Below are 21222 nucleotides of genomic sequence, written 5' to 3' on the forward strand. Positions count from 1 at the left end.
TGTGGAGTTTCTCTCTGTGGAATTCCATGGAGTTGCTGGAAAACGCAGCGAGATTCCATGGAGTTCCGTGAGCGTACAGAGTTTGTGAGGGTTGGGGCTTGTGGCCCCAGAAGACAAGCTTCCGTGAACAGTGAAGTTCCTGCAGGTCCTCGTTTGCCCGACAATGCTTGCTTGGATAGCGGGTGTGTGTGCACTGACTGAGTAGGGCACACTGCACACACACCAAGCATGGCTCCTCGCTGACATGCTGCGAACCACTGGTCCCCGGAAAGTTATGTCACACTCTAGGTTCTGCCTCCTACCTGTGATCTCCACCCCAAGATCACACCACTGCAGGCACTCCTATGCCGAGCTGCACGCTACCCAGCATGAGGCTCCATCACGCTTATTTGATCTCAACCTCCCGCTGGCATCTTCACGGAAGTACTGGAGAGGGGAGAGGGAAAGCGGAAGTTGGTGATGTCTCAGTCGGGACACGGGAGGCACTGGACAGCTCCAGTCCGCACCCGCATCAGACTTTCACTGATCTTACAGGTAATACGCATGGGCAATAGAGACTGAGTATCGCTTCAGAAGTTTTTAATTTAAGTAGATGCCAGTGGGCAGTAAGCTCCACTACGCAACGTAGCAGAGTTTTTTTATGAACTCCACGCTCAATACATATTGTGGAGTGGGTCAAATTCTGAAAATTCAGCTAGCTGAGTGGAGTCCACGGCCCACACTTACTTTAGAGGACCTACATTAAGCCCAAAGCAATATATTTATGAGATAATGACTTTGCGGGTCCCTTATAATTTTGTATTATTCCACAGGCACCAGCTGAGTGGCAAAACCACTAGCAGCAGTCACACATTTTTTCAGTTGTTTTCCCTTTTTTATACTGATGCTGTGTAATATCCTGCGTCATTGTACAACATCAGCAACAACCATTGGTAAAGCTAATTGATCCAAAGATGAGACGTATTGACTTTGCCAATACTTGTTCAACTTGTTTACTCTGAATTTCCTATGCAACTTTATTTATGAATTGTATACCATGCTTGCTTTTTAATTGGTCTCAGAATTCATGTATTTATTTCAGAATGGTCAAGTTACTAGTAACCACTTCTATTCGATTTTCATTTTTTACAATGTAATTATTGTGTCTTTGAATCGCACGTTCATGCATTTATAAATGGTTTCTTACATGTCTCTTTTGTGTATCCACCGAAAAGCATTAAAGTATGCCTCTTTTGTTCAAACTTTGGTAATCCATCTGTTTCACCAGTTCCCGTTTTGTTTAACATTTTTCACCCTGCATTTCTGACCCTCGTGGTCTAAAACATTTGATAAACATGATTTAACACTGACTACAATCTATGTTGTGCTCCCAGAAATTGTTAAGTTTACAGCAAAGAAAATGTGCATTTGGCTGTTTTAGAACGTTAGCGAACCAGGAAGTGAATACCGAGCAGAAAAGCAAACGGAAGGAGTTTTATTCAACCTATTTACCCCTCTGAAGGACACAAATAATCATATTGATGCAGACATTAGAGCAGCAAATGGGCCTATTACAAACTGTTACACCTCTTGGTCTCCTCCCCAATAAATCACTGCCTTAGCATCATCAACACCTGTGGGGAGCCATTTTGTGAAGTTTTACCCAGCGCGGAAAGTCGCAGACATGCCAGCGTCATGCTCAGGGGCGCAGGTGCATCACAAGTGTGTAACATGAACAAATTCGACAGCGAAGCAACCAGTGCAGCTTTATGTGTGATTACTTTAAACTTTTTCGGAAACGGCCAGCGGGGAGGCCTACACAGCCGCATGTGCCTGCCTGGTGCACGGCTTCGGCCATTGTTACGCAGGTCGGAAAACAACCAACTTTCCCTCACCGCCTCAGATCCCCGTTCGCTTCGCCTTAATCTCTCAACCAAGGTACTGTGTGACACAGACAGATGTGTTTTCTGTTAACTTGCAACATCTGCTGCAGATTAAACGATCCGCAATACTGCAAGCTAAAAAAGCAGCCTGTGTGCTGAAATCTCTGGAGTGTGCTTTGACTGCCCGGGATCAGAGGGATGCAGGAAGAGTCGGAGAGGAGACCCCCTTGTGTAAAGCCCGTCCCCTTCCCCCGCTCACAGATCCTGCCCCTAGCTGTCCTGCGCCTCCCCCCCCTCCTCAGGTGCACGTGTACATTTTCAGCTGCTATGAACACAATGTGTAGCCTTTGAAGCCGGAACTTTAAAGAGCAGTTTTAAAGTACTTACAATGCAAGAACACTTAAGACATTTGTTCCCTTCGGGCTGGAAGTCCTCCCCTTCCTTATACTGTCTGCCTTCAAATACACAGCCTGAAAAGAGATGGAAGAAGTGACTGGGGCAAGCCCGCATAAGCAACATCCTTCTTTTCTGTATCGACATGCACAACAATGTAAATGTATTAAAGGGACCTCGGCTCGTGCTCCTGGGACACACCGCAGACTCAGCAGCCTGCAGCTCTCGTCGCCATCACTCTAGCCCCAATGCATCGGCCTTCCATGCAGTAGGGTTGCAGTGATGCCGCGGGCCCTGGTGCAAGCAAGGAAAATGGCCCATTTGACTGTTGGTGCGGCAGTAAAATACAAGAATTTAAAGGGTGCAATGGAACACTGAGTGTTCTGGTCCCTGGTGCCACTGCACCTGCTGCATGAATGGTGGATGCAATGCCCTTCGTTCTGAGATGTGGGGTAAACAGTGATCCCTGTGCAAATGGCAGCTTGCTCAGGGATCAGGACTCAGAGTGTTGCAATAATTATCGCACCCCCGACAGATTACGCCAGCGAAAACCTGGAGAAGTTTATCAGTGGTAATCCGAGGTTAAACATGTAGAACTGAGCACGGTAAATTCAGATTCTACATCTCATGCCTCTTCTTTACCTGGAAAACTTGGAATAGGTGGTACATTCTGCATCCATTAAATACCCCACCAGGAGCAGCATAACACCTGCTTATCACACAACTCAGATTTGATGTTCAATTCTGTGGGAAGTGACGAGTGAAGTTGACTCATGTGCACAACAGACACTTGGTATTGCCATCTTTATCTATTTTCAACGTCATCCTCCTATATTGTCAATCTTACACCTCATCTCAAAGAGGGAATTCCATACTTTTGGAAACAGTGAGTGAGTGTGTATGAACATGAGAGGCCTTATTTATAGTTTTTTTTTCTGTGAACAAAAATTGATCAGTGGGTGGAAATTCCTTGAACCTGATTCACAGAAGGGAGATCGATAGACATTCTATCCCCAGATCTGGATTACTACATAGAACAATCCATCAGCATAGTGGATTCACAGACCTTTCTCTGGTGCTTCCCACCCTGGAAAATTGCTTCTGTAATGAGCAAGAGTATGTGCCTTTCTGGGGTGGGAAAGGAAAGGGGACAGGAAAGGGGACATTCTCGAGCAGTATGGGAAGGGATTTCTCCATGAAAGAACATGTTCACTCCGTGGCGGAAAAAAAACATTTTGAACGCACTTTTAAACATTTGTGTCATGTGTACTCAAGGGGAATGCCCACGGGACAGACAGAGGCGTAACTTCTATTGGTGCAGCAGGTGCAGTGACACCAAGGCCTAGAACTCTGTGGGGGCCAATGTACCCTGATTATTGCTGTATTTTACAATTCAAACAGAATACAGGGTGGAGGCATCTACTTCCTTGCACTAGGACCGTTGACACAATTGCTATGCCACTGGGGACAGATAATCCACTGGAGAACATGTAACGAACAGACGTGCACTTGAACATTTCTAATTAGTGTAGATTTGCAAGCAAAATATGACTGGATTCTGTGAATTCCCAAAAATGAAGAAACATAGGTAAATCATAGGCACGAGTCTAGAATATGTAGACTTACACATTTTTGGTGAATCTGGTCCAAGTCCAGGAAGTTCAAATTCTGGCCTAGCTGGAGCAGTAATCTGCTTCCAAGACAGATGAGCAATGCATGTTATTGGACTGTACCAAACGCTTGCTTAAAAATCCAGCTGTGACAATAACCAGACATCTGTGCACTGCTGGCGACTCCACTGCCTAGTCTAGAACAGCCTGTATTTCAACAAGAATCATGATGCATCAGGGGATCACTTTCACTCCTAGATGCCAGCTATCCCTCTAACCATGCATTGACAGCGTCTATGACTTGCATCATGTATAGCGCTCTGCTGCCTTTCAGCTAAGTTCAAACTATATCAAGGCCTTATGCTTACATAACTACATAGTATTTTTTATTTCTATTGAGACGGTCTTATGATAATGCAACGGAAAACATAGGCCAATTTATTAATAGATTTTAATTAGGTGTGGGTCAGAAACAAACTAAAGATGCGTTAACTAGCTTCATTATATCTAGAGTCACTGGAATTTTGCAATTTTGAAGCTGAGGCATTTTACCCATAATTATTATGCACTTGCTGCATAATCCACCTTCTGCAAATATTAACAAAAAAATTAATTTGTTTCTAGCTCAAACGGATCAAAATCATGTTACCGCTCAGTGGAAGGCCCTTTCCAAAGGTTAAGTGTTCACCTTTCAGTTGCTTATCGCTGTAGTTGACTGTTAAACTAGTACTAATGAGGTGAAATCTTTGACCAAACAATGTTACCACATGTAGAAATGACAAAATAATTAATATTATCACAAAATGTGCCTATTATGCCACATAATTTGCCTTTTTCTTATCACTAATTAAGTGAACCCTGCCAGATAATTTTTTCTCCCCTGATACACAATTCCAGTGGTCCTAATTATATGATTTTAATTTATATAACGGGCAATAAAGGTGTAACAATGTTTCCCTTGACTGGTTTTGGTTTCTTAGCATGTCAATCTTCAATAGCAACCAGTGTGGGTTAACTACACAACCTTGAATAATGTTTACTCAAATTGCCCTGTCCTCTAACAAGTCCATGGCACTTTGAAGACCTCTGTACAATGAAGGTTTTGTAAAGTATATTTTCTGGACACTGTTGAACACAGCAATCTTCATAATCTCTGATGGAGGGATTCCATAAGCCCCTCTCAGGAAGCACATCTGTTTCATGTAGGATGGAAGTCTGAGTTCAACATTCCATTTTAATTCACAGAGACATTAGAAAACACATTGTATGGTTATTTTGAATTTTACAATTTCCAGTGCTTCTAGACCTCTGTGAGTTTATAATACAGCACTTTCACTTGGGGAGATGTACAATATGCCATGTGTGCAAAGCAATTAACCTATGCAGTGGCCATTGGTAAAACATGTCCCTAAGGTTAATTTTATTATAATGATGTACGTGCAGAGTCCCTGTAGTATTTTCAGTAGTCACACTGCTGGTGGATACTGGGTGCTTATGTCACTCAGACCCCCAGGGTTGGCAGTGACCAGGGCTGCCTACGAAAAGAGCACTCGGGTACTGATAAAAATTGGAGCATTTTGCAGCCTCAACAGGCTTATGAAGCACTATACAAATGCTGGGATTCAATAAAGTACAATTCATGGGCAGGTAACATCATAACCTGCAACTCACCTCACCAACACCACCACACCACCAGGGAATGGAAATTAAACTCTGTTAGTGGTAACAGCTGGGAGGCACGCTCATTTGCATGGGATGATTCCATATGAAAATTTGGTGCCTCAATTTCAGTATTACATATAGTGGTCTGTAGAGCTTAAGCCACAAGTTCTACACGTTGAAAATAGATGTTTATGCTTTTGTTCTTTGAATGCACAAATAAACATTGTCACCCATAAGGCATTAAAATAAAATGTTTCTGTAGATTGGGGGGTTCTTTTGGAAAAGCTGTGCCCCAAAATTTCAGACATTTAGCGACAAAGACAGTGGAATTTTGGGTATTCTAACCTGCATTTTCGTTCTAAATTTCCAACAACACCTCCCACAGTAAAATGCTCAAAGGAAGCTAATAATGTCTAACCCTGAGTGGTCCTGCACACAGACAAAAGTTGATGGTGTTAAAACTCTGATCTGCAGAGGGTACCACAAAAGGTGCGTAAAGCCGTCTAGATCCGGAGATATTTCTTAATATTGGTTCCAGCGTTGAATCCAGGAGCCTTTGCTTGACGAGAGTGCGGTATTCGAGAAGGGACTATTGTGTTTATCCCCACATTGCCAACGCTAGTTTGGAAGATACATTTGCATGTTTTCTGAACTGCACCTACAACAATTGTTCATGACGACACAATAAATCTGTACCACTTGCCCATACTAAATGCCGCACCACAAAACAACAGAATTCCAGAAAAAGTGTGGATGTTTCCATAGTGCTTAAATATAATACAAAATACACATTCACCAGCATTGGGACCACCATCTAAAAACAAATTACCTGGACAAGTTGGACAGCACAGCCCAGTCTGCCTCACTGGGTTTTTACAGTGAACAACACACTGTGTTTCAAACTCAGTAACAACTCCTTCCTGCAAGAGAACGACAAACAGTCATTATAAGCCTGCCTGGACCACACATATGCAATAGAAACGAGTCAGTGGCCAGCAGAGCAATGTACTTCTGCGCCCTGTGTATGTCAAAAAATGTTTCACACAGTTATAATGTGCATGTCCAAGACGTTCCAGTACCTCAAGGGCTTCATGTTTGAATTGGCTTTTTGGTCTACATGACTGTTTTGAGAGTCTAATATTTCAACTGCTCCGACTCACATCCGGCGAAACTTGGCAGGTAGGTTATTGGCTCAGAAGCATCTTGTTTACTAGAGAGTGATTAACGAGAATGGTGCTTTGCAAGAATTGAGTTCATTCTCAGTGTTATGTAACATATCTTAGCAGTCAGACACATCATTTTCTTCACCGATGTAATATTGTTTTAATATATAGAAAAAGCTGGGTACAGAAACCAACAGTAAATAAAACTAAAGTAGGAACTATACACTGACCTTTTTATTCGTAAGTTTTGTTTAAACAAGGCTTTAAAAGCTTTCACCAAAAAAACACCATCTCTAAAAAGAAATATCCCTAAAACACCCAGTTCCCAGCCATAAAATAATAATCAATGTTCAAATATTGCCTGGCCATGAGAAGAGTGCCCACGCCACTAAGTACCGATGTGAGGGGATATTCAGAAAGGTGTGCATAAGGCTTTTCCAAACAGTTCCATATTTCATCATATGTGTACAAAGTAATCCTGCTGCATTGCTTTCTTCTATAAATGCCTCATAAGATGAGCCATTCAGCCAGGTTTCCGTTCTCAAATAAAGCGTTGACTTTTATTGACTTAAAAGCAACTTTTTGGCAAAAACTAAGGACAAAATTATGAAACGACAGGGCAGATTTACAAGCCGCTTGCGCCACTTTTGCGTCACTTTTAACATGGGAAAAGTGACGCAAAAGTGGCTTGTAAATCTGCCCCTACGTGTTTAGTCTTTTTAAGTTACGAAATGGTCATCATACTGAAGATGAGTAAAAGCAGAAGAGTTGTTGATGTCGGTGTCGGGTGTAAGTCTGACCCTAAAAAGACTTCCTCCCAGAAAGACAACACTTTAAACCAAGGTAATAGCATGCACATAGGGTTTCAGGACTTTTACATACCTCCAACAGTGACCTCTGAAAGGTCCTAATTCTTTGTTAAAATACAGGTCCAGTATTTTCTACAGAATATATTTTGCGGCGTGAATATAAGTTTCGGGTGTAAAACGTCTGCAAAACGTTTGCCTAGGATGTTTTCTAGAGTCATATTCTTTTTCATCTCATGGCTTTGACATGTATAATCTGGCAGACAATTAACAGTAAAGTTGGTGGCACACGAGCAGAAACATGAAGAGATAGTTGATGTGAAAAAACACAAGGTTAGGGGATGAAGTTGTCCATGATAAAAAGAGCATTTGTAACATGAATGGAAGGAATTAAACCTTTAGCTGTACGTATCTTAGATTATTCAGAAAAAAATCCAAGTATGCTAATTAGCACCTACTTTGTTAGCCAAGCTGCGCCTTATAGTTATCCTGTGGAGTTGTGAGCGTGTTATCCTTTTATTTAAGATGCGTGGTTACTATATATGTCAGCACCATTATTCAGTGTCAAATGAAGGTCACAACGATGACCCATTAGGAATGATTAAGCTGCAAAGATTGTACATGTGATGGATGGGTTCACTGTAGGAGTCTTTCCGAGCGAATGAAAAATCCTGTGCATTAGAAGAAAGCTTGAGAAATCACCCGCAAAAGAGTCCCTGACTCCAAAGCATTCAGAGGGATAATAAGCGGGAGTCTGCGGTATGGTCAGGAGTTGGACTGAGAGAGCAGGAAGGGAAGACCAACATTCTGAAGCAGTGCTGGTGATGAGGGCTGTCTGCCGAGGTTAGAGCTCCTACGCCGAGTCTTAATATGACAACTTCTTTGGACCATGACGCCCCAGTCATGGGAATCTGCTAATGTGCACGATCTCTCAAATCGCTGAAACGTAGATGTCAGCTAAGCTCCAGTCTGCTTACAGTTTCACAGGGCCAAGCTAAGACTGACAGCATGGAATAGCATACGCAAGGCGTGCCCATTCGATTGGAAAAGAGTTAAAGGAGTCCAATGCTCTTTATGATGGCTGTCCATAAACTTTACATAGAAGGGTAAAGGAAAGATTAGTCTATTCCTGTTCACTTTATAATACATAATAGTGTTACTGTTTGAAATAAAGAGTGTAGTATAAGCCAGACTAGTGAAGTCTTTTCATCCTTAAGTGAGACTTATGCTTGGAAATTTGTTAGGTTTCCATGAAACAGTGAGCATGGTTCACAAGACTCACATGTGACTTGTGCATCACTGACGATATTGTGCACAGTGAGTTCAACTCCTGATTGCACAGAGGAGATTTTGCTTTGTAAGAGTGGGTATTCCTCAGAGTGAGTCAGAAAATCAGTAATGGAAGACGGATTCAACTGGAATGGTGCACGCAAGGAGACACACACACACACATGAACATATGCACCTACACACAAACACACACACTAGTAACTCAAAAGTAAATACTGTTGATCCCAGATGAATAGGAGTCGGACATGCGCCTGGTTCCTACATATTCTTTAGGGCAATGGCTTTTCATAATACACTGCTTTTGCCACCCAGGGCTCCTTGCTTCTCCGACTCAACCACAATACACAATTTCAGATTGTGATTTTGAGAGGTTGCATATTATGTACTGAGTGCCAGATCTTTGAAGCACATTTTGTTCACAGCGGACCAGAAAGCCCAAGTGCACGAAACATATCCCTACAATTCTGGGCTATAATTTATATAGTAAAAGCGCTTGAAAGGGATGTTTATTAGTGTCAGTGATTACACAATATTCTTGTTTTTCTACAATCCAAATTAACTCATGCTTTGCTACAAACTGGAAAAATTGTGTTTTCTCCCAAAGTTTCCAGTGTTATGCTTTCTTGATTGTGCCCTCTGGACTGTTCATACAAGTTTTCTAGTCGACAGACAATGGGCAATCATATTCAATGTGATGCTTAGGTAGCGGATAGTGAGGCAGATGAAAGAGAGCTTCTAAGAAGAACCCCTTGCATACATCCACCTTCTGCTCCCATAGAGAAGGATGCTGACATCTTCAGTTGAGGATAGGCTTAGGACAGTTATACTTGCTTTGGCTGTATTGACAAAAGAAACACGTGCTTAAACAGTTTTAGCACGGAGTCCATAGCAAGATACATTTTATTAATATGTTTATGACCCTGACAGCACTTTTCAATGTATTTCATGATTAGTGTGCATGTGAGTAAACATTTTCAGCCAAATAACTAAAGAAAAGTGATTTCTGGTCTCTTTCTTTCAGCACCTCCAGGGCCGACATTGAAGTACTATCCGTACATTAACTATGAGCTGTTATATGTTCTATTTCATATTGTATCTGTGGACTTTACCATTTACTTTAAAGAGGTGTTGCAGGATCTGCTTTTCGATCAAAACATTTAGAAAATAATTTGATTATAACTGGTATCTTTATTAAAGAGGGTTTGACTTAAAGCTTTCATAGTCTCCAGATTTTGCCCTCTGAAGCTAACAAACTTTCAAAAGTGCTAGTGTGTAGGGAGAACCAAGCACTCGTATGTACAGTTCATGAATCTCTGGAACGGAAACAACAAAACATTGACTATTCTAGCGATACCGTTACTTAGATGAATCTGTACCAGTGTATGACAATTCCTCAAAAAGAATGCGCTTGGGTTGCACTCATCGGAAGACAAGGACCTTACCACTTTCATACACAAGATACTGAAGGTTCTTTTTTAGATCAACACAAGAATTTTGAGTATAATATGTGCATTTGTATTAAAGGGCACTCTCTTAAAACTTTTGTGAAAAGTTAGAATGTATTAGGGCCTGATGATGATCTTGGCGGATGGGATACGCCAACCCAAATGTGACGGAAATCCCGTCCGCCTTACTACAAGTTCAAAAGGATATAATGGAATTGTAATGGAATTGTTATGTAGCAGACAGGATATCCATCACGTTTGTGATGGAGTAACCCTGTCCATCAAGATCGTAATCAGGACCTTAGTCTCTATTGTAATCAAAGTCTTTCCAAAAGGATATGCAAGGCTGTAATGCTAATATGTACGTAGACTTAAGAATGTAAAATTAGAATGGCTGAAGCTCACAGTTGGAAACACCAAAGTGCTACTATGTCCCACAATACTGCTACTTAGGCAGATATTTTCCTAATTAAGTGCAGCAATCACATCCTCTGACAATACCACAAAGATGAAATTCATGTATGATTTCACACTCAATGTAAAGTAGCTCAAATAGCATCTGTTCGTACTTTGTTATGACTCTGTGGTCCTCATTATGAATGGCCTATTAACACTTTGGCTTCTCTGAATTGCTAATAATGAGGCTACCAATAACCCTGGGGGACTGGAGTTACAGGGGGTTTACAAGTGGGAACCTGAGTATTTCCTTAGAAATGAGGAATTACTCGGCTTCAGTAATTTCTGGTCTGATTCTTCCGGTAATTCTTCAAATTTACCTGGGTTTTCACATAGAGATTTCACTTGTATTTAGCTGCATAACTCTCCATTTGAAAAGAGACAGGTATGTGGTCTTCCCACAGATATCATTATTCTAATGGTTCCAGTGACTGCTGTTACTGGCCCCACTGGAATTAAAAGGGCCTATGTCTTTTGTTTTGGTCAAATAAATGCTCTTATATGACAATGTATTCACCATTTTTTTTTTAACGTAGTTGGTGTTCCAAGAGCATGCAAAGAACAGAACTATTTGATATACCCCTATACCACTAAGGGATTATTGCATGACGTAGTGGTGTCACATAAACGTGAATTAAATTCAGAAAGACAAACTTAAACGGACACTGCAGTGTTGCCACCTGATCATACGGTAACTATCATCAATTCTGTTTTTTCAGTCAACAGTGCTAATGATGCTCTGAATGGTTGGCCAGAGAATGTTAAAATTGAAACTGCAAGTCCCTTCTCTTCAAAGTGCTCTTGACTGAAGAAACAGTACTGGTTCAATGTCACCTTATGCCAAGGTACCAGTTGACAGCTATGGCACTGGCATTGTAAAAAAAGAGGAGAACTGGGGCCATTGCCTCGTGGCATCCACATCTGAACAAATAGGTGATAAAATCTCCATACGCTGGAGCAGTGAGGAAAGAATTTTCATTTTACTAGGAATGTAAAAGGATTAAACAGTGAGTGTTTTATAATAAGAGATTATGATAACCAAGAAATAAAAATGTGTGTAAAAAATTGGGGAACAAACTAGAGCCCTCCTGCTACCGTTTCCTACCCGCCGCCACTGAAGCTGAGCAATCCCAATTATGCGTTGGGGTGTGATGACTTAATTTCGCAGACTTTCAAGTAAAAAGCGTAACATGATATTGCACACAGGAGTAATTGAAATTTCGCCTGGGCCTATGTCGAACAGGCAATTAATCGTTCTAAAGTTATGTGCAGTGCTTTGATGCTCTCCTTCGTTTTTGTTTGCACTTTATGATACTGCACATAATCAATCAGTAATTATGGAGATGTCGATTATTTTAAACTGGGTAATAATGCTCCTTTAAATGACAACAGTGTTTCTTACTAGACCAACCTTTTAGCTTTAGTTGTTCTTTGCACCATGTGATTTTGCAGCAGCCAGATAGTCAAGTAGGGGTAGACGCCCAGGAGCCTTATCGAAGGTATGCAAAGATGCAGAGATCTCTGTGTCTCTGTAACATTTACCTGCAGATATGCGCTGAATAATTCAAAGCTGCTGCTGAGGCCGAGCTTCCTGGCAGCTTGTTGCACAATGCCATTCCTCCATGGGGTAGGTAAGACTTCCCAGAATCCCCCTTATCTCTCCTGAAGGGGAAACCCTGCACTCATCCACTCCACTACTAGTGTAAACAAACCAGCAAGCTTCAGCAGAGACTGGTGCCAGGGCATTCCTGGGAAGAGAGACCGACCTGCATTCCAGCCACTGACGGGCTCCACTGGAGCAGGCTCAGCGCCGCTGTGTGCGCTTCACTGCCAAGCAGGGCTGTTCCTTATCTGAAAGTGGCTGTCACAACTGGCAGCGTATTTTGTGTTACACCGGGTTCATCGCTAATCCATCTCTTCTTTTAGCTTTGTGTAACCTCTAAAGCCTAGAATTGTAGACCCTTGCATCGGTTTTGCTGATTTCCATGCTTTTATATTTTTGTTCCATTGCTTTAGTTGTTATGTTAGTGGAGTGCTAGTCCTCTAGAGTGTTTTGAACTTGTTAATTTATTAAATTGATCTTCCAATTTGCAAAACTAGTTTTGTCATGTATCTTTGCTGCTCTCTCAACTAAAAAATATAAATTGATCTTCCTAATTGGGACTTGCCTTAAGACATTAACTCTGTCTGTTGTTAAAGGCCCACTGTCTCTAATACCTCAAAAAATATACATATAGTGGGCTTTTGGTCAGCCCTTAGCTTTTGATTATGTGGCTTTTTATCTCAAGAGGCTTCTTACTTTTCAATGGTTTTCCTCACAACTATATTTATGCGTCCAGTATCTGAAGCATTTTTTCCTTTCTTTCTCACTATTTTCTGATGGAATGATTTGTGTCCTTCCACTTGTTGCCTGCAGGAAAATACCTACTTTTCTTTTAATATTTTATGGGGGGCAACTGTTTTCTTGCTCTTTTCGTCGTGTGCTGCTTCTCTTTGCAATCTCACCTGCTCTCCATTGTGCTCCCTCTGTTCCTACACAGTTATTCCATTGCTTTCTCCACCCCTCTTTGTCTGGCTATTTCTTTTTATTTAAAAACCTTACTCTGCTCCTCCATTGCTTTTAAGTCCCCTGCAGCTCCTGTTGCTCAGTGACATCAGCTTCCTCTACCCCAGAGGTCTTCAAACTGGGAGGGGTGCACGCCCCCCCAGGGGGGCCTTTGGTTATCCCAGGGGGGCGCCAGACTCTGGCCAAAAGAAGCACTATGCTAACAGTGCTTTGTTTTAAGTGGAAAACGAATGGGCGGCAGTAAGCTGCTCTGTAATGGGCCACCACTAACGTGTTTTGCCATTCATATCCTAGCTGCGTGTATGTGTCAAAGGGAAGGGACTCCAAATCTTGTTCAAAGCCCCCAACCCCATGTCTGATAATCACACTATGGAAAGTTTTACATGTTAGGCCCGGCTGAACAAAATAGTATGCTTGGCAATCATGTGTTCGGTTGCATTTTTAAAAGGTTAACAAAACTTAATTGCAATGTTTAAATAAGTCTAGACATATTAAAACTTTGCCAATTTAAAGGAATATTTGTGAAAAATTCTGGGGGGCCTGACAATTTTTTTGTTTACACTCGGGGGGGTGCGGGATTCAAAAGTTTGAAGACCACTGCTCTACCCGTTCCACCCACTCTTCCCTTGCTCCCTCTCCTACCCCATCTCATTCTTTAAAAAAGATATATTTTTGGAGGAGATCTGGTTTGCTACTTGGGCCCCATATTTCTTTTTTTGATGCACTTATGTGCATATTTTCTAATCTACCACTGCAACATCGGCATTTGCCATCTTTGAATGGTGAATTAAAAAAGACTTGAGTCAGAGTGAATAGGCTTGTGTGATGGTGATGCATGAGCACGTATATTTCATTATGCAGTGGGCCATGGCTTCAAGACGCAAACTGTGTGGGAGGCAGATTGACAAAGGGGATGTTGAGCTTATGCACAAACTCTCTGACTGGTATGGTCAGTGTCTCATCCACAGATAGAAGAGCTCAGAAACAGAGTGTGGCAAGCACCTCTCTGTATTTTTGAGCTGTGTTATATGTAGCTTATGTAAGGACAAGTACAGTTAGTAAGTTAGTGTATGCACTACAAAACAGTTTTGTGGAAAGTGACTGCACCATTCTGCATAGGAAATAAAGCCTGTGGAGGGAGGTTCTGGAATAAGAGAATAGGGGCCTGGTGTACCAAGACATTTTGCAGTTACTAACTCTGCAATTCACAAAATTGCAGAGTTAGTGACCAGAAAAAGTCATTTTGTTATGTACTAAACCTATATTGTGAGCCAGCAAATCATTTTTGACTTGTAAAGTGGTTTATCCCCTCCAAATTTGCATTCCTGCACAGCAATGTGTCAATGATTATAGACTGCAATTGTGGTTGCAGACCATTGATCAGCTATCCACACCTCAAAAGAGACCTATCAGATTCACAAAGGAGAAGCTGTCTCTGTAGGTATTGAAATGGCAGCCCAGAGAGTGGGGGAGTGGGGGGGGGGGGGGCGGGCAGGGTCGGGGCTTCTGTAGGAGATCAAAAGACCACAGATTGTTCTCCCTGATGTTTTACCAACCAAACAGACTTTTTTAGAGGGCCATTTGTCCCTTTCATAGACATGCACTGCTTTTTATCAAAATGTTTCCAGTTTGGGAATGCAAATGGAGGATTGGCGGTTTGCTATCCCCATGCAGGCCCCCATTCCTACATTTGCAAGCAATCATATGAGTCGCAAACTGCAAAATGTCTAATTAATATTTATTAGGCCAGTAATTTTGCAACCCGCTGTGAATGTATATTGCGACTTATTAGGAGATATACTGTATCCCACATTTCATTCCCATTTGCAAACCAGTCGGTGTGCAAATTGCATTTCCCTGGTTTGTGAGTAGGAATTGATCAGGGCCTAGTTTTTTTTCACTGCACTGGGCATGTATCCTTGCAGAAGTAGTGATGGCAAAATCAGCAGAAGAAATGAGAACAGCATTGAGCACACACAGAGGAGTGGTCAGTGTGTGAGAACAAAGCTTGAGCTGGAGACTCACTAGTCCTTGTCGAACTGATGACACCACAAAATGTTTCTTTATTTATCATGCCCTTGTAGGCTTCTCCTAATTGCCTTTTGAAATGTCTCCTTTCATTCCCCTTCAGTGCCTGTGTAAAACCTCAGCTTAATTCCACACTTGGAGAGCGCCGAAGCCTCTTCCGGCTGCACCCTGCAGCCGCCCCTCTGATGTGGGATTACCAAAGAACCCAAGCACCTGCCATGCTTACTTTGCAGCTTCTTCAACCTGGGCCTGTGTTATCAGCAATCAGCTCAGGGGAACATGAAAATAATCTGTCTGACTGTACACAGCCTGGATGGAAGCAGGCTAGACATCAAACATCCTCCCACCCTCCCGCCTCTCAGGGAGATAAAAGTCTCTCTCCCTGCTGAGCAGAGTGTCTTATCTTTGATTTCTTTCCTGATAAACTGTTCGCGTTCACTTCCTGTACCCAGTGTTTACACAGCAACATACTCTTGCACAAATTACACTTGTCCAGAGTGTAATGCCGGTAGCTGATTTTGTTTATGGCTGTGCGCTCTGTATTTGGCTCTGTCAATGTTTGTTTGAGCGCTCTTCATATGTGGTGCAGGAGAGTATATTTAAGAATGTCCTAAATCAGCTGGTAAGAGTGACGAAGCGTGAATATTTAATAACGCATTAAAACTCATATATAGACTAGCAAACGAGCCATACCTTGAGGTGTGTGTGTGTGTGTGTAAGCACCACGGTGTGCATATAACTCATAAAAGGTGCAGTGCCGCTAGTAACCGTTGGCATGTTGCATGCATGTTGCAGGCATGAAGAGCAACAGAAGATGATTCAATCAGTGTTTACTCATTTAGGGTTTGGAACATAGACACAATGCAGAAATAAACAGTAACTTCATCCTGTAATATTGGTTACGCAATGTCACTTTTTACTTTATTTTAGCACTTCACTATGCTCCGAGGCATATGAAAAAGCATTCCGCAGCACATTCCTAAGTGCCTTTGAGCCTTGCATCAAATTATGCCTTTTGGATTCAATTCTAGATGATTTAACACACTTGTCTATAATTATCACACGTACCACTCAACAAGACCTGAAGCCAAAAACCACAAAACGTAAAGGTGACAACAGATAATAAGGTGTCAGAGCTTTTCGGGGAATATTACAACATAACACTGGTTGTCAAATAAGCATTGGCAAACCCAGAAGGTTGGGTGCTGGCTGTAAGCCTTTTAGCTTTATCGATGCTTGTTTTGTCATGGTTTTTGTCAAAATTGATTGTATGGAGACCTGTTGGATCATCCTGAATATGATATCACCTACATCTACTGGCGGCAGCATTTGTTGACTTGCCTATATCTATGGCACCGTTTGACAAATCTTCATGAAACGTCCCCAACAAAGTGTGCCTATGATCGTTGTTGTGTATGGAAAGTTTTAGGATTATACGTCAAGCAGGGGCAGAAAAAAAAGGCATCAAAATGTGTGTTTCCCATGTTAATTTCCACAGGAGCTTTGAACACGACTACAGCCCGAACCGCTGGACGGAATTACACCAAATTTGGCAGAAAGCTAACTTTTGAGCGGCAGATTGTGCTGTCAGTTATTTGGTGTAAATTAGTTCAGTAGTTGTCGAGAAATTAAAGGAAATCCAAATTAGTTTATCTGGGATCACAACGACTTTGCGAATAATAACAAGCTCATGCAAGGACATGTAGAGTTCTGATTGGCTGCCAACACTTACACCAGGTAGTATTGGCAGCCATCAAAACAAGCCATGAAAAAAGGAAAAGGGGGAAGGATAGGAATGCCCAGACCCCCGAGCCTTGGTCTTGGGGTCATAAATACTTAAAAAAAAAAAAAGAATTGCTGCAAATTCACAGCAAAAAAACCCAAAAAAAACAAGCATGGGCTCCTGTACTTGTTTTAAAAACAGCCCCGGGTGGGCCAGGTCCTAGGGGCTTTTATTAAAAAAGGAGGAGGTGCACAGGATACCCCTCCTGAGGCTCTTTGAGCCCCAGGGACCACCACCTCCCCATGGCTTTTTAAACATAATTTTGGTGGGTGGCCTCGCGGAGCCACCTTCTGGACATCTAGAACCCCGGTGACCACTACTTCCCCAGGGCTTTGTTTTTAATAAAGGAGGGATGACACTAAGTCCCCCCTCCTGGGCTTCACCATCTCCTCGGAGCAATTAAAACATTTGGCAGGGGGACGTGCAGAAAAAGGCAAACTAAAGGTGAGAAACAAGCAGAAAAAGGCAGAAAAAAGGTCAGAAACGAGCAGCAAGAGCCGAAATAAAGATCAGCAACGGGCAGCAAGAGGCAAAATAAAGGTGACAAACAAGCATAAAGAGGCAAAATAAAGGTGACAAACAAGCAGAAAGAGGCAAAACAGAGGTCAGAAATCAGCAGCAAGAGGCAAAATAAAGGTGACAAATGAGCAGAAAAAGGGAAAATAAAGGTGAGAAACTAACAGAAGAAGGCAAAATAAAGGTCAGCAATGAGAAGAAAGAGGCAAGATAAAGGTGAAAAACAGCCAGAAAGAGGCAGATTAAAAGTCAGCAATGAGCAGAACGAGGCAGAATAAAGGTCAGCAATGAGCAGGAAGAAGCTGAATAAAGGTCAGTAATGAGCAGGAAAAAGGCAGGATGTAGGTGAGAAAAAAGCAGAAAGAGGAAAACGAGCAGAACAGGCAGAATCAAGGTCAGATAGAGGCTGAATAAAGGTCAGCAACGGGCAGAAAGTGTCAAGATAAAGGTGAGAAACAAGCAGAAAAAGGCAGAATAAAAGTCAAATTATCAGAAAGAGGCAAAAAAGAGGTTAGAAATAAGCAGCAAGAGGTAGAATGAAGGTCACAAACTAGCACAGAGAGGCAATGTAAAAGGAGAGAACCGAGCAGAAAGAGGAAAAATAGAGGCCAGCAATGAGCAAAAAATGGAAAAATAGAGATCAGCAACAAGCAGAAAGAGGCAAAATAGAGATCAGAAACGAGTGAAGAGGCAAAATATGGGTGAGAAATGAGAAGAAAAGAGGCAAAAAAAGAGGTCAGAAACAAGCAGAAAGATGCAAAATAGAAGTCAGAAACAAGCAGAAATAGGCAAAGTAATGTCAGAAATAAGCAGAGAGAGGCAAATTAGGAATCAGAATCGAGCAGAAAGAGGCAAAATAAAGGTCAGAAACAAGCAGAAAGAGGTCAAAGAAAGGTCAGAAACTAGCTGAAAGAGGCAAAATAGAGGTCCGAAACAAGCAAAAAGATGCAAAATATAGGTCATAAATGAGCAGAAAAGGCAAAATAAAGATCAGAAACAAACAGAAAGGGGTAAAAGAAAGGCCGGCAACAAGTATAAAGAGGCAAAATAGAGGTCAAAAATGAAATGAGCATAAAGAGCCAAAATAAAGGTCAGAAGTGAGGATAAAAACGTCAGAATTTGAGCAGAAAATACATCCAGTCAGAACAATTCAGACAGGTACACCCACTCACAGACCCAGTCAGACACTCATGCACCCACTTACAGAATCCCTCATACTCTCTCTCTCTTACACTCACAGACCAACTCAGAGGCTCAAACACCAACTCACAGACACACTCAGAGGCTCACGCCACCAATCACTGACCCACAAACATTTCTGCACTCACTCACAGACTGACTGACACACTCATGAAGGCACTCACAAATCCATTCAGACACTCTCACAACCAATCACATACCCTCTGAGACACCCATGCACCCACTCACACTCCCAGTGAGACACTCATGCACTCACTCCCACTCCCACTGAGACACTCATTCTCTCACTCACACAATCACTCTCAAAGGTTCCAGGTTACAGTTAGGGAACTAAATATTTTTAAAAACTTAAAAATTCACTGAAAAAAACAAATGTTAGAGGGACATTATAGTTAGGAAATAGAATTTAAAAACCTAAGTAATTCACCCGGGAAAGTGGCGGTCCATTTTTAAAAACATGCCCCCGGGATTTGGGCCACCCAGGGGCCTCTTTTAAAAGACGTGTGTGAACCCGTGCATCTTTTTTTAAATTTAAATTTTGCCACGCAAATTCATGGCAAATTGTTTTAAAAAAATGCTTTCTCCTGGCCAGGTCCCTGTGGGCCCCTTCCCGCCGACCATATCTGAGGGATCAGGGTATTCCTGTCCTGCCCCTTTTACTTTTTGTTTTTTAAACTTTTTTTGTGGGACTCTGCTTCAAGCCGAGTCCCAAGATGGCTGCTCACACCAGGTTTAAGTGTTGGCAGCCAATAAAAGTTCGGTAGGATCCACGAGTCCACTTCAAGGACTCGCATACCCAGATATCTGTATTTTTTCAACTTAAATATCTCTGAAACTACTCAACGGATTTACCCCCAATCACAAAAAACACGCTTTCTGCCAAATTTGGTGTAATTCCGTTCAGCGATTTGGGCTGTAGTTTTCAAAAAATGAAAAATACCCATACACATAACATGAAGAAAATGTGTTTTAGGACCCCCCCCCCTTTTTCTCGGCCCCTGCTTCCAAAACTTCAACACAGCAGCTTAACGAAAAAGGGGAAGAGTTTTGAAAATGTCGTGAAGATTCATCAAGCAACACCAAAGTTATTAAAAAAAAAAACGTTTCTTATAGAGACTTTGGTCCTAACTATAACTACCTCCTGGCTTCCACCAACATATATATATATATAAAGATATATAAATATATATATACATATATATATATACATATATAATAGGATATATATATATTGAATAGAATGATCTCTATTGTATGATTACTTAAAATCTTTCACAAGAGCAATAGAATGAAAGAAAGACACTAAATATAAAAAATATAAAAGACAATGTTAATTGTGCCATAAAATGATGCCATATAAAAATTTGAGGTGTCATAGCATTCATTGCCGAGTAAGGTCATCAGCCGCCCGTGGTGTGGGATCAAGTGATTAGCGAGTACGGGGTGAAGCAACACTAGGCAATGCCTAAGCTATAAAGTGCTTGGGCATGCAATACAGTGGCATGTAGGCATGGACAGGGTTAAATTATGCATGGTGCGAGTGTTAAGGTTAATGCAACAGATAGGAAATGATACTCTGCCCGGATCAATAATAATCTAATATTGGGATTGCCGATTGCATGCCGTGTGAGGTGTGGGTCTATTTGGCGCATGACAGTGCAAAAGGGCCTCACCGAGAGATTGTGCTGGAGATGAATAAGGTGCTGGGTGGAGGGTCAGAACTGTATGCGGGCCCCTAGAGTGATGCGTCCTTCATGCATGCCAGTGTGTGCCTTGAAAATCAAAGGTGCACAGTGAGTGTGTGAGATTGTTGTGATCAGTTCGTATGGAAAGCTCCTCCAATTGATTTTATGGCGACTCTTGATGATCAGCAGCTTGTAAGCTGTCTCTGTTACTTTGGTTGTTCTTAAGATCCTTGATGCTTCTGCATGGTATCTACCGATTCTTACGAGGGCCATCAGTTTTGTGATGGTGAAAATAAGCATTATGGCCTCTTTGCATGTTCTCACCCCATTTTGCAAAAGCAGAGTTCTTAAAATATAGTAGCTGTTGTCCCAGCAAAACTGGGCATCAGCAAATGATGTGCTTGGCTGATTCTGTGTGATATTGACACAGGAGGCATCACTTATTTCCAGGCAATCTGTGTTTCCAATGGGTCCTGTAGGCCCAGATTGGCAATGTGAGCAGCCTAGTTCTCAGTATGTTCTGTAGGGCTGTCCTCCCCAGCCCTGCTTTCAGATATGGTTGACTTACTGTGGTTTTGTGTGAATGGGCAAGGCCCTCAGCGCCAGGGATGTGCCTGATTCGTTCGAGGTCCTGTAACCTTGAGATGCGTTTGCCCTCTTTTTTAGCAGGCTTTTCAGGCTGGCGATTGTAGGAGGTGTATCGATTATAGTCTCTGTTGGCCAGCCCAGTGACTCATTTGCCTTTGAGAGGTACCTA

At 42.0% G+C, this 21222-nt stretch overlaps 1 protein-coding gene across 1 annotated transcript in view; it reads right to left on the bottom strand.

Moving 5' to 3' along the window:
• Positions 1-21222, bottom strand: part of BMPER (BMP binding endothelial regulator) — a 448094-nt gene that overhangs the window by 249717 nt on the left and 177155 nt on the right. Inside the window, exons 5-6 of the mRNA XM_085607488.1 lie at positions 6357-6447; positions 2250-2332 (exon numbers count right to left, since the gene is read on the bottom strand). Of these exons, the coding sequence (XP_085463614.1) occupies positions 2250-2332; positions 6357-6447 (174 nt within the window). The remainder of the gene's footprint in view (positions 1-2249; positions 2333-6356; positions 6448-21222) is intronic.

This window comes from Triturus cristatus, chromosome 5_2 (genome assembly GCF_964204655.1).
Source record: "Triturus cristatus chromosome 5_2, aTriCri1.1, whole genome shotgun sequence".
NCBI classification, from domain to species: Eukaryota; Metazoa; Chordata; class Amphibia; order Caudata; family Salamandridae; genus Triturus; species Triturus cristatus.